At 33.9% G+C, this 13,847-nt stretch overlaps 1 protein-coding gene across 1 annotated transcript; it reads right to left on the bottom strand.

Annotated features, from left to right (window-relative positions):
- Positions 1-9,509: 9,509 nt before the first annotated feature.
- LOC120129171 (transcription factor MYB4-like) lies at positions 9,510-10,544 on the bottom strand. The gene is made up of 3 exons (XM_039146743.1): positions 10,384-10,544; positions 10,160-10,289; positions 9,510-10,071 (listed from the first exon to the last, which is right to left on the bottom strand). Exons 1-3 carry the CDS (start codon positions 10,514-10,516, stop codon positions 9,555-9,557), a joined length of 780 nt encoding a protein of 259 aa, XP_039002674.1. The 5' UTR covers positions 10,517-10,544; the 3' UTR covers positions 9,510-9,554.
- Positions 10,545-13,847: the final 3,303 nt, after the last annotated feature.

Consider the following 13,847-nt stretch of genomic DNA (forward strand, 5'->3'; position numbering starts at 1 on the left):
AAAATTCCAGGTCAAACAATCGGTAGGAACACTACTAGTCACTGAGTCCCACCAAGTGTAGGCATTGCCATCTAACATCGCCGCAGCACCCTGATATCTCTTAGTTGAGTCTAAACCCAACTGATCCATGCGTCTTTCTGTATCTTATAGCCAATCCTCAGCTTCAGTAGGAGCTCTACCAATCTGTCCCCCAAATGTTTTAACTCCATTGGCAATCAAAGTCTGTGAAATAGGAACCTCGGATACAACACCAGTAGCTCTGACTGCTCCCTGTATTAATTGAGAAACTGTCTACCAAAATTCTCATCCAATGCAACTCTGGTAGACTCAGACTCAATATTCGTCGCTCCTATGATCGGTGTAGTCATGCCAATACAAGCGGCAGGAGGCAGATTCGTTGGGGTCGTAGGAGCATGATCACCTATCGAAAGTGGGGGATCTACCCGTATCTCATCGATCGGATCTGCAAATCTAGCCACCCGACCTCGTCTACGGCTAGTTCGACGACCACGTCTAGCACTCATTTTGATGGATCTCAAGTTTACTATAGAAGATAAAACTTAGGGTTAGATAAGCACTTGGAGTCTCGAATACAGTTAAAATCTTAATAACTTTGTGACATGGCCTTTGTAACTTGTTTTGTAAAATATTTTAAAATCGTATTTTCAATGTAGACTCATACATAGTCCGAGGGTTAAAAACTAAAAGCTCTGATACCAATAAATGTAACCCCTAGACCCGGCCTAAGCGTTTCGACTAAGTCTAGTGGATCACATTATGATTCTTAAAGATATTTTCTAAAACCATTATTCAATCAATGTAAAATCACATTATAAATGTCATGAAATAAATTATACCATCAAAACCTAACCTGTAAATATAATACCAATAAGTAATATATTAATTTAAAACAAGTCTTCAAAATCAAAATCACAATAAACCGAACAATAATAGCAAAAGTGTCATCATCCTAAAATACGATACTTTAAAATAAAGTCAAACCTAACCTGTAAATATAATACCAATAAGTAATATATTAATTTAAAACAAGTCTTCAAAATCAAAATCACAATAAACCGAACAATAATAGCAAAAGTGTCATCATCCTAAAATACGATACTTTAAAATAAAGTCCATGTCACCAAAATAAAGTCAACTAGCAAGATAATCCCAATATTACCTAAAATCACAATAGGTACATTAAACAAATCATAGTCCAGTCCTCATAAATTCATAAAGAGTTTAACTTTTGAAAATCATAGTTTAACTCTTTTCTTGTACACCATCAGTAATTTCCAAACTATTTTCCATATAGCTTACTCAAAGCATACAGCAAAAAGAAAGCCAACCTAAGGATAAGCTTTATAGATTGTATCCTTAAGCCCGTAAGTCCAAGTCCGTATAGCTTACCCTAAGCACACAGCAAGAGAAGCCAACCTAATGTATATTGGGGCCCCAAGAGTCACATTAGGCCCATTCTGTTTATTAGCTTGCAGAGCTATACTATTGTAATTCAATCCAAAAGTTCAATTGCACCGTGACAAATTCCATAAATCATCACATTAAATTGGTGCATCAATAAAACAGTAACCAAAGAACTCAGTGTACCTCATAAAATCAATAAAATAGTTCAGTAATAATTAGGGAACATACCTCGATAATAGGTTCAAATAGATCTACTGATTGCTGGTTTCACCACGCTCTGCTACAGTTTTCGAACCTATTTTATAATAACACTATATTACTTATGGGTAACATAAATAAATCTCTAAAATCATAAAATTTACGGGTGAATACTGGCACACGTGGTTTAATTGATCTAGAAGAGATGGGTCGAGCTGTCGAACGATCCGAAGAGTCTCTTGTACCTTCAAACCATAATAATTTATCAGCCCCAAATCTTACTTAATTGTTCAAAGCTAAATTCTTAAGTATATAAGTATTTTTAGGGTTTGACTATCAATTTAGAGGATTTCGGGTTTGAATTTGGCCAAACGGATTGCGGAATCGGAATCAGGACGTCGAAAAACATAAAGTATGTCTTTTCGAAAATTTAAATTCTTGGTCAAAGTCAAAGTCAACCACTTTGACCGTCGATTTGGAGGCCTTTGGGTTCAAATTTGATGAAACAGACTTCAGAAACGGATTCGGGACGTCGAAAACTATCAGAATAGGTATACTCAGAAAAGATTAACGGTCGTTTAATGGTCGATCAAAGCAATTTTAAGTTTTGGTCAAAGGAGGTCACCGGTCGGGTCAACGGAGGGGTCGGGTCGAGTCGGTCGGGTCGGGTCAGACCGGTTCAGTCCGGTCAAAACCGGTCAAACCGGTTGAAAACCGGTCAAACCGATTTTCAGCCACTCACTCTCCCTGCGGTGGCGCGTGAGGCCACCTCCGGGGGTCTAAAAATTACGGAAAATTTTCCAAAAATTATTTTGAGCGATTTTGAGATACTTACAAAGATCGGTTCAAATTTTTGAACGGCGGAGAGCTCGATTTCAACTCGGCCGAATCTTTGACTGCTCCACCTCCTCACGCGCTGCCGTCGACGGAGACCAAGGTTGACACCGACGGACTCGAAACGGCACAAGGAACACGGTGATGTAGGAGGTGTCGTAAACGGAGCAACGATCGGCGGTGAATTTGAGATTTTCTCGACGATAGAGCTAAAAAAAAGTCGAAGCTTTGACTTGAAATTCCCGACGTTTGGTAGCGTTTCGCTTCAATTAATTTAAGGGGATTGTTCCTGACTCGATAACGAACACGATGGTGATTTCAAAACGACGATCGAAATTCGGACAGCGTCGGGATCTAAGTCGGAAACCGGTGTAGGGGGAAGGGAATTTGGGAGCAATTGAGGTGTAGTTTTCTGTTTTGAAACAGAAAACCACGTTTATAACATAACATACCTAACTTTCTTGGGTAAATTCAGGGCTTGGTCCCTGAATTTTTTTTTAACTCTAAAACAAGCTCTAAGTTTTAAAAGCTTTCAATTTAGTCCCCACAATTTACCGATTTTCACAATTAAAACCTCCAATTCCAATTAAATATTATTTTGAAAATATCCGGGTTGTTACATGATGGGACTTTCTTATTTGATTTAGAAATGAAAGCAGTATACCTACTTTTGCAGTTTCAGTAGTTGGATCAGTTATTATGCTTATTATCTCTGGTTTCGAACAAATCTCCATCAAGCACCATACTCGAGCTACTAATCTTGTTATTACTCTGTACCCCTGATATCAACAAAAACAATACCATGGTCAGTTAAAAAATATCTGCACCATAACGAAACTCTGACATTGGTGGGAAAAAATGAATACAGACACCTTAGGTCGAAAATCTAATATTTCATCTTATGCGGCGAGTACAAATAGGAAAATTCAGTTATTGAAAATGTTTGGTTTCAATTAGAAAACTTAGCTTGATTTGGCAAAAAGATAAATTATTTGTGGAGAAGAAACACTCACTGCTAGACCATGTTGAAGAATAGATACGAAAATACCCTGCAAATGGTTCCAAATGCTGCTAGGAGAGCTCCACAATTCCTTCCAAACCACAATATCTCTTTATCTAAAATTGCCACACAAAAAAAAACGTATTTTCGGATAATCCAAAAATTATTTTTTACCAATCCGTATCCAATCCGATAATCTGAAAAAAAATTCGGATACCCGATTCAAACTATCCGAAAATTGAAAAACGGATCACATATCCGATTTTTCGGATCGGATCAATGGATCAACGGATCATATCGGTCAGATCGGGTTTTTTTACACACCCCTAGTCCCAACACTTGAAAAAATTCAACATTTCACTCATTGCAACTAAATGGGCTAAAACCCCTGGCTCTAGTAGGCTGACGTTTTGGCCTAATAGGGCTTTTCGATTAAAAATTTATGGTTTTACTCATCTTGAACTTTTAATTGGTGATCTAAGGCTTTTAATTTTTGAAATATGTTTTTTAATGGACCCGGATGAGTGGGTCCCGTGTAGGTTATTAATTTATTTTTTAAGCGGACTCATCACGTCGACGTGACAAGTCTATTAATTTTATTATTATTATTATTTTTAAATTAGAAATTAAAAAAGAGGGTATTTCGTCACTTCAAGATGATGAGTTCCATCGGATTTTTGCATTATAGTCGTTGGAATTGAGACTATAAATAGGGGTTTGGGGTTTTGATTTTTCATCAAACCTTAAATCTAAAAAAATATGAAAATCTTAATTTCTGTGAAAATCCCAAAAATGACTTATTGAGTAGACATGTTACACATCGACAACGTTCATATTTTATCGATCGAACGTTGATCGGAAGAAGAACAGAGTATTCATCAACGTGGGATGACTTCGAGAGAACCGCATCTACGAATGTTGATATATCTTCAACAATCTGATCTTTTTCCAACCATATTTGTACGTGGCTTCAAGGTGTACCCAACATTGATTGAGGCTCTGATTAAACGTTGGCGACTTGAGATGCACACTTTTCATTTCTTGAGTGGTGAAACGACGGTTAATTTGGAAGACGTCGCTTACAAACTTGGTGTTCCTGTGAATGGAGCCCCGTGGTGAGGCGGAAAAATTACGATGCTTGAAATTGACACTTTTTGCTTACCAATTCTCTTGCTTTATGAATTTTTCACTGCTGATTTGGAAGCCTTTCATTTATTTTCTGTGTAGTGACTTGTTTACTGGAATTGGCAACGAAAGGGCACATTCTAATTTTTTTTTTAATTTTCTGGTCACGACTGGAGACATGGGCACGATGCTCGGCACAACAGATTGTAGAAGACACTAGAAGATTCTGGAAGCAAGACCGGTCAACACAAATATGGATAGAGAACTTAGGAATTTCAGTTTCTTAATTTGTAATTAAAACATTTGAATTATCACTTAGATTATTTTGGATTTTATTTATTTTATTATATTTTAGGATTTAGGAAGCTTATAAATACCCTTCATGGGTAAGGCTTAAATGATCAACCTTTTGTCTTAAGTTTTACTTGTTAGTTTTAATTAAAGTTTCCATTTTCTTTTTCACTTCCTTTGTTTTAAAGTTATTTTTGTTTTGCAAAACTATGTTAGGTATGATAAATCGTATCATGCTTAGGTAATTTCCTTTAAATCGAGAGCTAGTAATGATTCAATTCCATGCGTGAGAATTGAAAAGTTCTTAAATCCCTTAAGGGTACATTCTTGTTTTTCTGGTTTATTAGTTTGGCAATCGACCTTACTTACAATTTTTAAACACTTTCAAATAAAAAAGAGCTCGTTGGTCTGGATGTTGTTTAAATATATAGTTGGGAGGAAGGATCGACCTGTGGCAAATTCGACTTCCTGTGAACACACTTAACGTCGGTCCGCTAAGGAAAAACGAGATCGGATTAAATTCTCGACGAGACAACATAATCCAAGTTGGGCTTTTCCAGTTTTTAATTTGATTGTTTTAACGACAATAGTTGTGGTTAACACTCAATAATCATTTTTTGAAGATAGACTTGGGAAAACCAGTTACATGAGCGAAGAACAAGTTACACTGGGTTGGGCCTTGTAGATTGTAACCGTCATGAATCCCGGAGCAAAAATTCATTTCAATAATTGACGAAATTGAAACAAAGCTAGCTCAAGGCGATTTTTCTCTTTGCCATTTTTCAATTTAATTTTCATTTTCCTTTGATTTATTACTTCTCTTTCATTTTATTTAATTTACTTTAGTATTTGTTTTTACTTTCTTTCATTTCATCTTAATCTCACCTACCATAAATTTTTATTTTTTTTTATTTTTCTTGCAGCTTTCTGGACTGAAATCGATACGAAATTGCATCAGGAATTTCTAAGTCCCTGTTGATCGACCCTCTTTTCACTATACTATATTTATTTTTATTTCTTTTATTTGAAGAGATGTTTTGTTTTATTTTGACGAGTAAAACGACGCTTGTCAAAATTGGCGTCGTTTCCAGGGACTTTGGTAATTTACTGATATATTTTTTTGTTTTGATTTTATGACCAAGGGTAATCTGGGAGAATTAGTAGAACTTGACCCGGAGATCAAAGCAAAAGCTCGTAGAACTCATGGCCAAACGCTTCGAGGAAAGAAACAACAAAGAGAACAAAGCAGTAATCAAATCTTGAATCCAATTATGAAACGCTATCTCGTACTCAATCCTACGAAGAATCAATGCATGGCGCCACTCCAATTGAACCAGTCGTAGACCCCACACCTAAAACCGGAACCGATGGCATATCGAATAGTTAGAGAGCTAACTGTAGCTCCCGTTATACAACAACCACTTTGTATCACTTTTCCTAATGGCGAGACCTCTTATCAACTGAAGACGGGATTAATCTATCTCTTTCCTACCTATCACAGTCTCCCCAGTGAAAGTCCGCATAAACATCTCGTGGAATTTCACATGGTTTCCAGTAGTATGAAGCCCCAGGGGGTTTCTGATGATCAAATCAAACCAAGACCATTTATTTTTTCTTAGCGGATCGGCTAAGGAATGATTATTTTATTTATCGCCGAATTCTATTACTACTTGGTCTGATTTATCACGTGTTTCCCTTGACAGATTTTCCCAGCGACAAAAGCAAGTGAGCTACGGATAATCATTTTAGGAATCCAACAAAACGAAAGAGAAACACTCTACGATTATTGGGAAAGATACAAAAAGTTATGCACCAATTGTTTGCAACATGATTTATTTGAACAAACTCTCATTCAATATCTTTATGAAGGAATGCTTTCGGTAGAGAAAACAATTGTAGATGTCGCTAGTGGTGGTGTTCTCGTCACCATGACATCGGATGCATTAAGAAATTTAATTTCCACCATGGCTGCAAATTCTCAGTAATTTGGCTCATCGAGTGAACTCAGCCGACGGGTTCCCTAAGTAAGTACAGTTTCACTTGAGAACAAAATAGATAAATTAACTAACATAGTTAATTCACTTATTTCAGGAAGAATTTGAGCCGCAAAAGTTTATAGAGTTTGTATGATGTCGGACCATCTGACGGATTACTTCCCAATGTTACAAGATGAATCCGACGCGCAAGTTAATGTCGTAGGCACATTTTTAGGACCTCCACAAAGGACTTATAACCATATGGCAACACCTTTAATCCGGGATGGAGAGACCATCTGAACCTGAGTTATGAAAACCATCAAAGCATTAACCCGTATTATCAACCGAGGCCTCCTCATTTCCCTACCCAAACACCACAAAAATCCTCCCTCGAAATAATTGTAAAAAAAATTGGCCTTATTCCAAGAAAATTCCAAACTCAAACCCAATCTCACCTTAAGATCTCGACAAGAAAATAAGCCAATTGGCTTAAATAGTTGGTTGTTTGGAATCTTAAGGCCAATTACCTTCACAAACTGAAACAAATCTATAAGAGAATGTCATTGCAATAACTCTTCGAAGCGACACCGTCATTTTGCTTGAAATCCCAGAGAAGAAAGACGCATCACTAGAAAAGAAAAAAGAAGATGAGATGCCACCTCAGTCTATCTCAAGTAATCACAATTCCTTTTCTTTTTTACCTTTCCCTTTCAAAGTTCTACCTCCTTTTCCTTCTAGATTAATGAAGTAGGACATGAAAGCTGAAGAGAATGAGATCCTAGATGTATTCAGAGAAGTGGAAATCAATATTCCACTTCTTGAAGTGATTTGAAAAATACCGAATACACCAAATATCTCAAGGATATTTGTACGAATTGAAGGCGATTAACCAGGAATGAAAAAGTAAACCTTGGCTAAAACGTCTCCTCTATCTTTCAGAGAAGTCTTCCACCGAAATACAAGATCAAGGCATATTTGCCATACCTTGAAAAATCAGCAATGTTGGAATCAAGAGAGCCATATGTGACTTAGGCACATCAATCAACATAATGCCGCTCTCCATCTATGAGAATTTAGAGTGTGTTAAGTACACCTCATCGGCAAGATGAAGACGATCAAGGCCGATGACCCCGGCGTACTCGACGAGCCCCATGCTATTATCATTCTACCACTCCTCGAAGAACTTAGAAAATATAAACAAATCTTATTAGTTTATAAATAATTTTATTTTAATAAAATTATTATTATTTAATTAATAATTTTTTAAAATTTAAATCGGGCGAACTTGTCACCTCGACGTGACGAGTTCTATTGTGACCGTTGCACAATTGCTCGTTGACCAATGGCTACAAAATGACTAGTTTTTTAAATTTGAAGGAACTCATCACCTCGAGGTGAAGAGTTCTCCTCTTTTTTTAAAAAAAATTCTAATTTTAAATTTTTTTAATAGACTCGTCATGTCGAGGTGACGAGTCTGCTTAAAAACAAAAAATTAATGGCCCACGCAAGACCCACTCATCCGTGTCAATTAAAAAAAATCATATTTCAAGGAATTAATCACTTTGAGGTGACAAGTTCGCTCGACACTATAGTAAATGTCGTAGATCCTCAGTTAAAAGTTGAGGAGGAATAAAACCCTAAAATTTTAATTTAAAGCCCTATGGGAAAAAAACCCTAGATTCTCCCTAATCCCTTGTATATTTGCAAGCTCATGCATATTGCATCACTTTCAGACAAAACAAACGGCTGAGATTGGATTCTAAGTTAAAAAAAACCATCCAGATGAAGCTATCATTAATATTTATATTTAGGACAGTTGTTTCGTTTGTCTTGTTTGAATGGACCAGAATTAGAAAGAGATGCTTTTACTAGAATATTGATTAATCATGCTTGTCCCATTCATTACCTTTTTCTTTTGTTTATTTTTCTAGATCATGATACAATAACTATTGTGATTCAATTTAATGAATTCATTATCCAGATTTTTATATGAAAATACTCATTATATTCAATAAAATTGCATACATGCATTAAATTTAAATCAAAGTAAAATCGATGAATATTCAAAACATAACTTTTATATAAAATGAAAACTAAAATTCAATACTCACAAGACTTTCAACTCTTCAAAGGCTAGTATTTTATTGGATAAACTACATTTGTACTACTTAATTTATTTATTTTTTCATTTTTGATATATCAACTTTATTTTATTTTAAAACCATAAAGGGATGGATTGGGGAAGAGATGGGGGCAACAACCTCTTGAAAATTTAAATTTACATATATTTTAAAATTTTTCTATGTAAATATTCTACTGAAAATCTGTTCCACCTGAAATTTTATAAATTTAGTTGCTTCTTAATATTTTATAAAATTTTATCAATCATCACAACATCAAATTTAAAATAAAAATCCATATAAATATAAATTAAATACTCATAGTACTTTAAACTCTTCAAACTAATATTTACATTGATGCTCGATCATTATTTATGTTTTAACTTGTAAAAATTTTAGGTTTCTTATGGGTCAATTACGAAAGGGTAGATTCAAACCTAAAAAACCCTCGCCTCGTACAGATTACATCACTTTCAGACGAATTAAACGGCCGAGATTAGATTCTAACCCTCAACCCCCCCCCCCCCCATCAAGAAGATCATAACTCAGATAAAATTACCCATGAAGCTGGTTTGATCGATTTAATTAGAAGTAGAAGCCATCCAGCTGATCATAGAAATCCATTTCTTCGTAAAGAAACGGAAACTCAGCAAATTCATAGCCAGAAGAATCTGAAGTACTACTGGTAATCATATTAGAATTTTCCCAGAAAAAGGGTTCCGACCAGAAACTTCCACTATCTACCTCGTATGCTTCAAACGAAGACGAAGCTTTGTTGCTGTTATCATCATCTGTAACTGACTCTTTGCTGGATTCCACCGTATTATATTTGTTTATGGAGGAGGATTGATCGCTTGAAGCTAGTTCTTGGGGCGAATACGATTGTGAGCTTTCAAGAATTAACGGAAGATTATGATCGTTTAGCTTTGTTTCTTCTTTCTCTTTACTTTTACCACGCTTGTTCCCTTCAGCTGATTCTTTTTTACCGTCATCTTTGGATTCCAAAGGCTTGTCCTTGAAGCGTTTCTTTAGATTCGTGTGCCAATGATTCTTCACCTCGTTGTCTGTTCGACCTGGTAACTGCGCAGCAATGGCGGACCACCTGCATATTTGCGAATTCTCTTTATTAATTAATCAAACCCTTTGTTATTTTCACAGTATATGAATGTTTGAAGCATTTTAAACAGCACCTGTTGCCTAGTTTCTCATGTAATCTGATGATTGTTTCTTCTTCTTCGATGCTGTAATTCCCTCTTTTGATGTTCGGCCTTAAATAATTCAACCATCGCAGCCTGCAACTCTTCCCACATCTTTGCAGACCTGAAAAACACACGACGATCAATACATTAAAACATCATCCACAACAATCCTCTCGTTATCTTGTACGTATACTCTTCGTGATCTCTATGTTTACCTGCGTACTTGGGGAGTTGTCGCCAATTCCAGCAGCCGTATCGGGAGACATAGGCGATCAGTTTCCGATCTTCCTCGGGGGTCCAGGTTCCTTTCCTTAGTCCGCTCGTATCACAACAAGGTGTTCGTACCATGTTTCCTTTCGCCTTTGTTCTTCACTCACTCAAGTTACTTTGCTTTCTGTTTTAGTAACTTCAAATTTCCAAACTTGGAGCAATTTATACTTTGCCATTCTTCGGACCAAAACGTGCTACACGTTTTATTTTCGGAATTTAGTATAATTATAACATTTTTATAGAATACCCATTTGCATTTATTAATGAAAAAATAACATTTTCCTGGTCTTTGTAGATGGTCGATATCCAGGAAAATTCAGCTGATGTCGCTTTCAAGGCTTCATCTTAGTCAAAACTATGTGTACGTCATATTGGTAACTCACATTAATCAATATATAACTGAGCTTCGAGGAAAGATGCACATATATGATAAAACAACATGATTATTGCCTCGACAAAACCTGATGTGTGCACACCATTCAACCTAAATTTCGACGAAGGTCATTTTAGTTCATCAGCAGCAGTAGATTCAGCACGTTTTTTTAACCAAATTAGGCACGGAAAGTTTTTGTGACCTCAATTTCTTTTGATCATGCACCATAAGTTTGTGTACAACTCACTTGTTAAAGAAATAAAATAAAAATTATTTTTATTATTAAAAAAGTATAATTTCAAGTACGTAGAGTACTAACCGTTCCTTTCTAATAAAACCCGATTCGAGATTTTTCCTTTACTTCAATCTATCGAATTTAATTTTGAATTATTATGTTATTAATAAGGTTTTAATTAAATTTAATATATTTTAATAATTAAAAATATTATATTATATTATATCTTAAAACATACAAAAGTATTTCATGTCAGATAATTCAACCTAAATTCATACAATTATATATTATCGAAGTCTACAAATTAAGACTATTTAAAAGAGTGGTTACCTAAGTCTGTTTTATCTGAAAAACTGGAATTTTATATTACTTTTGAAAGTGAAACAAATAATGAAGCTGAATTTCAAAGACTTGCATCTGTGCAGTTGGATTATAATGTGTATAAATTATTATGATATAGATGTCATGTCTGGTCCTAATTTATGTTCTACCTCATTTCTATCGTGCACAATAAGAACAATAATAATAATATAAATAAATAAATTATAGGGTAAAGTACACAAATAGTCCCAGACTATAGAGTATTGTTTTTTAAGTCCCACGACTATTAAAAGTTACAAAATGATCATCTGATTATAGAATCTTACTTTGTTATGTCCCTATATTAAAAGTTACAAAATGATCACCTAACTATTTGTTATGTTCTAAACTTGTCATTCTTTGTTAAAAAACTGGTGGTTGTCTAAGCTGGACATTAACATGATGACTGAGATATGATAGTCTTTGAGATTCTATGATCAACTTTTATCATATCACAATCAGTATGTTAACATTAAGCTCAAAATACTATCAAATTTTTAACAAAAAAGGATGAGTTTGGAACATAATGAATAGTCGGGTGACCATTTTGTAACATTTAATAGTCGAGGGACTCAACAAAAATCATTCTATAGTCAGAGGATCATTTTGTAACTTTTATTAGGCAAGAGACTTAGTAAAAATAATATTCTACAGTCGGGGACCAGTTTTGTACTTTACCCTAAATAATATAACTTAAATTTCAATTAAACACCTGTCAGATAAGGGAGAAACATGGGAAGAGATGATGTCTTCATCTTCATCTTCATCGTCATCGTCCCAATGCAACGAAACATCACCATGCATACTGCCTAAGCTCCCTTTGTCCTTTTCATGTGGGCACGTTGATATAAATGTAATTTTATGTATTTTGTGTATTGATTTTTTAATAGTTTGGGATGATTATAAGATAATTTATGTTTAAACTTTTTTAAGTTATTGATAACGCTTACACACACCCTTCCGATATCAGTGTTTAAATCCAGAACTTCCAAGGAGATTAATATTATCACTAAAATCATTTGATGGTTCGTATATAATGTATTGTTTAGAAAGAAAGTGTTATAAAATTTTCAGTATAAGACATATATTAATCTTAATTATTTTTTTTCTTAAGTAAATCTCATTGGTGATTTAATCTCTCACTGATCAGACAGTGAACAATACCCATAAAACGCACACTACAGTGATTCCTGATAAATTTGTTCGTGCGAGAATAATTGCTCTCTCTCAGTCGATACAAGTAAAATAAAAACCCTCTCTATATAAGTCATCAATTGGTCGATCGTGATTCTTTAAAGTCAGCAGTGAGTAATCCTTGTATAACTTAAAAACACTAATCGGATGTTCTCGAATAAGATTGTTGATAAACAAGTTTTATACTTAATTTATCGATTAAATTAAATTCGAGTTTGGATATTGTAGATGCTTATTGAGTACCGGCCACTAAACTCGACTTATTCTATTCACGTCAATATTCGAACTCTAAAATTATTTAAAGTGTTGGAATAAAATCCGTAATTGTAGATACACATGTATAATGCATGATGCAGTTATAAAGTATAATATAAAATTAAGTGATTAATTATGCTTTATGTGTCATAAATATTAAAATGTCATGGAAATAAAAATATAGATACTATAAGTTGTATTTATAATTTAATGAAGACATAATTATAAATACCTATAATCTGATTTAATATCCGATTTATATAAAGAATTAATGATCCTAATAAATACATTAACTTGTATTACTTTTATCCCGTTAAATATTTTTTCAGAACATTAAATCAATGGAGGGAAAAAACACACGGGTTATGTTAAAATTTCGGTATTTAAACATTTAAATCTAGATCAATATTACTGAATGAGAGAACAAACCAAATATAAAAATACTTAGACATGTTCGTTAGGTGTAACCGTTGCAATGATGCTGTCATCTCGAATCTTACCTTGTCTAATTGTAATTTACAAATGTACAAGTTCTTACTTGTATACTTTATTTCATATATCAATACATGTTTATGTACGAATCAATGTGATTTCAGAGGTGGAAAATTTAGACCGATTTTTCTTTTAAATGATTGAAATCAATGTTAGGTAAATTATACCGATTTTTCTTTTAAATGATTGAAATCAATGTTAGGTAAATTATATGTTTAATATTTAAATTATTAATTTTAGTTTATTTTAATGTTTAAATTTTTAATTTTTAAAAAAAATATATTTAAGGTTTAGTTTTTGTTTTATTTTAGTATCCATTAAAAACATAAAGTTAGGGTTTGAAAAGGATTGAAAATTTAGGTACACAAAATGACCAAAATTAACAGTTTATGTAGTAAATGCGTTAAATTTTTAATGATAGATACTAAAATAAAATAAAAACTAAACGTTAATTATAATTTTAAAATATTAAAAATTTAAATTCTAAAATAAATTCAAAA

Source organism: Hibiscus syriacus, unplaced genomic scaffold (assembly GCF_006381635.1).
Source record: "Hibiscus syriacus cultivar Baekdansim isolate YM2019G1 unplaced genomic scaffold, ASM638163v2 tig00110483_pilon, whole genome shotgun sequence".
NCBI lineage: Eukaryota > Viridiplantae > Streptophyta > Magnoliopsida > Malvales > Malvaceae > Hibiscus > Hibiscus syriacus.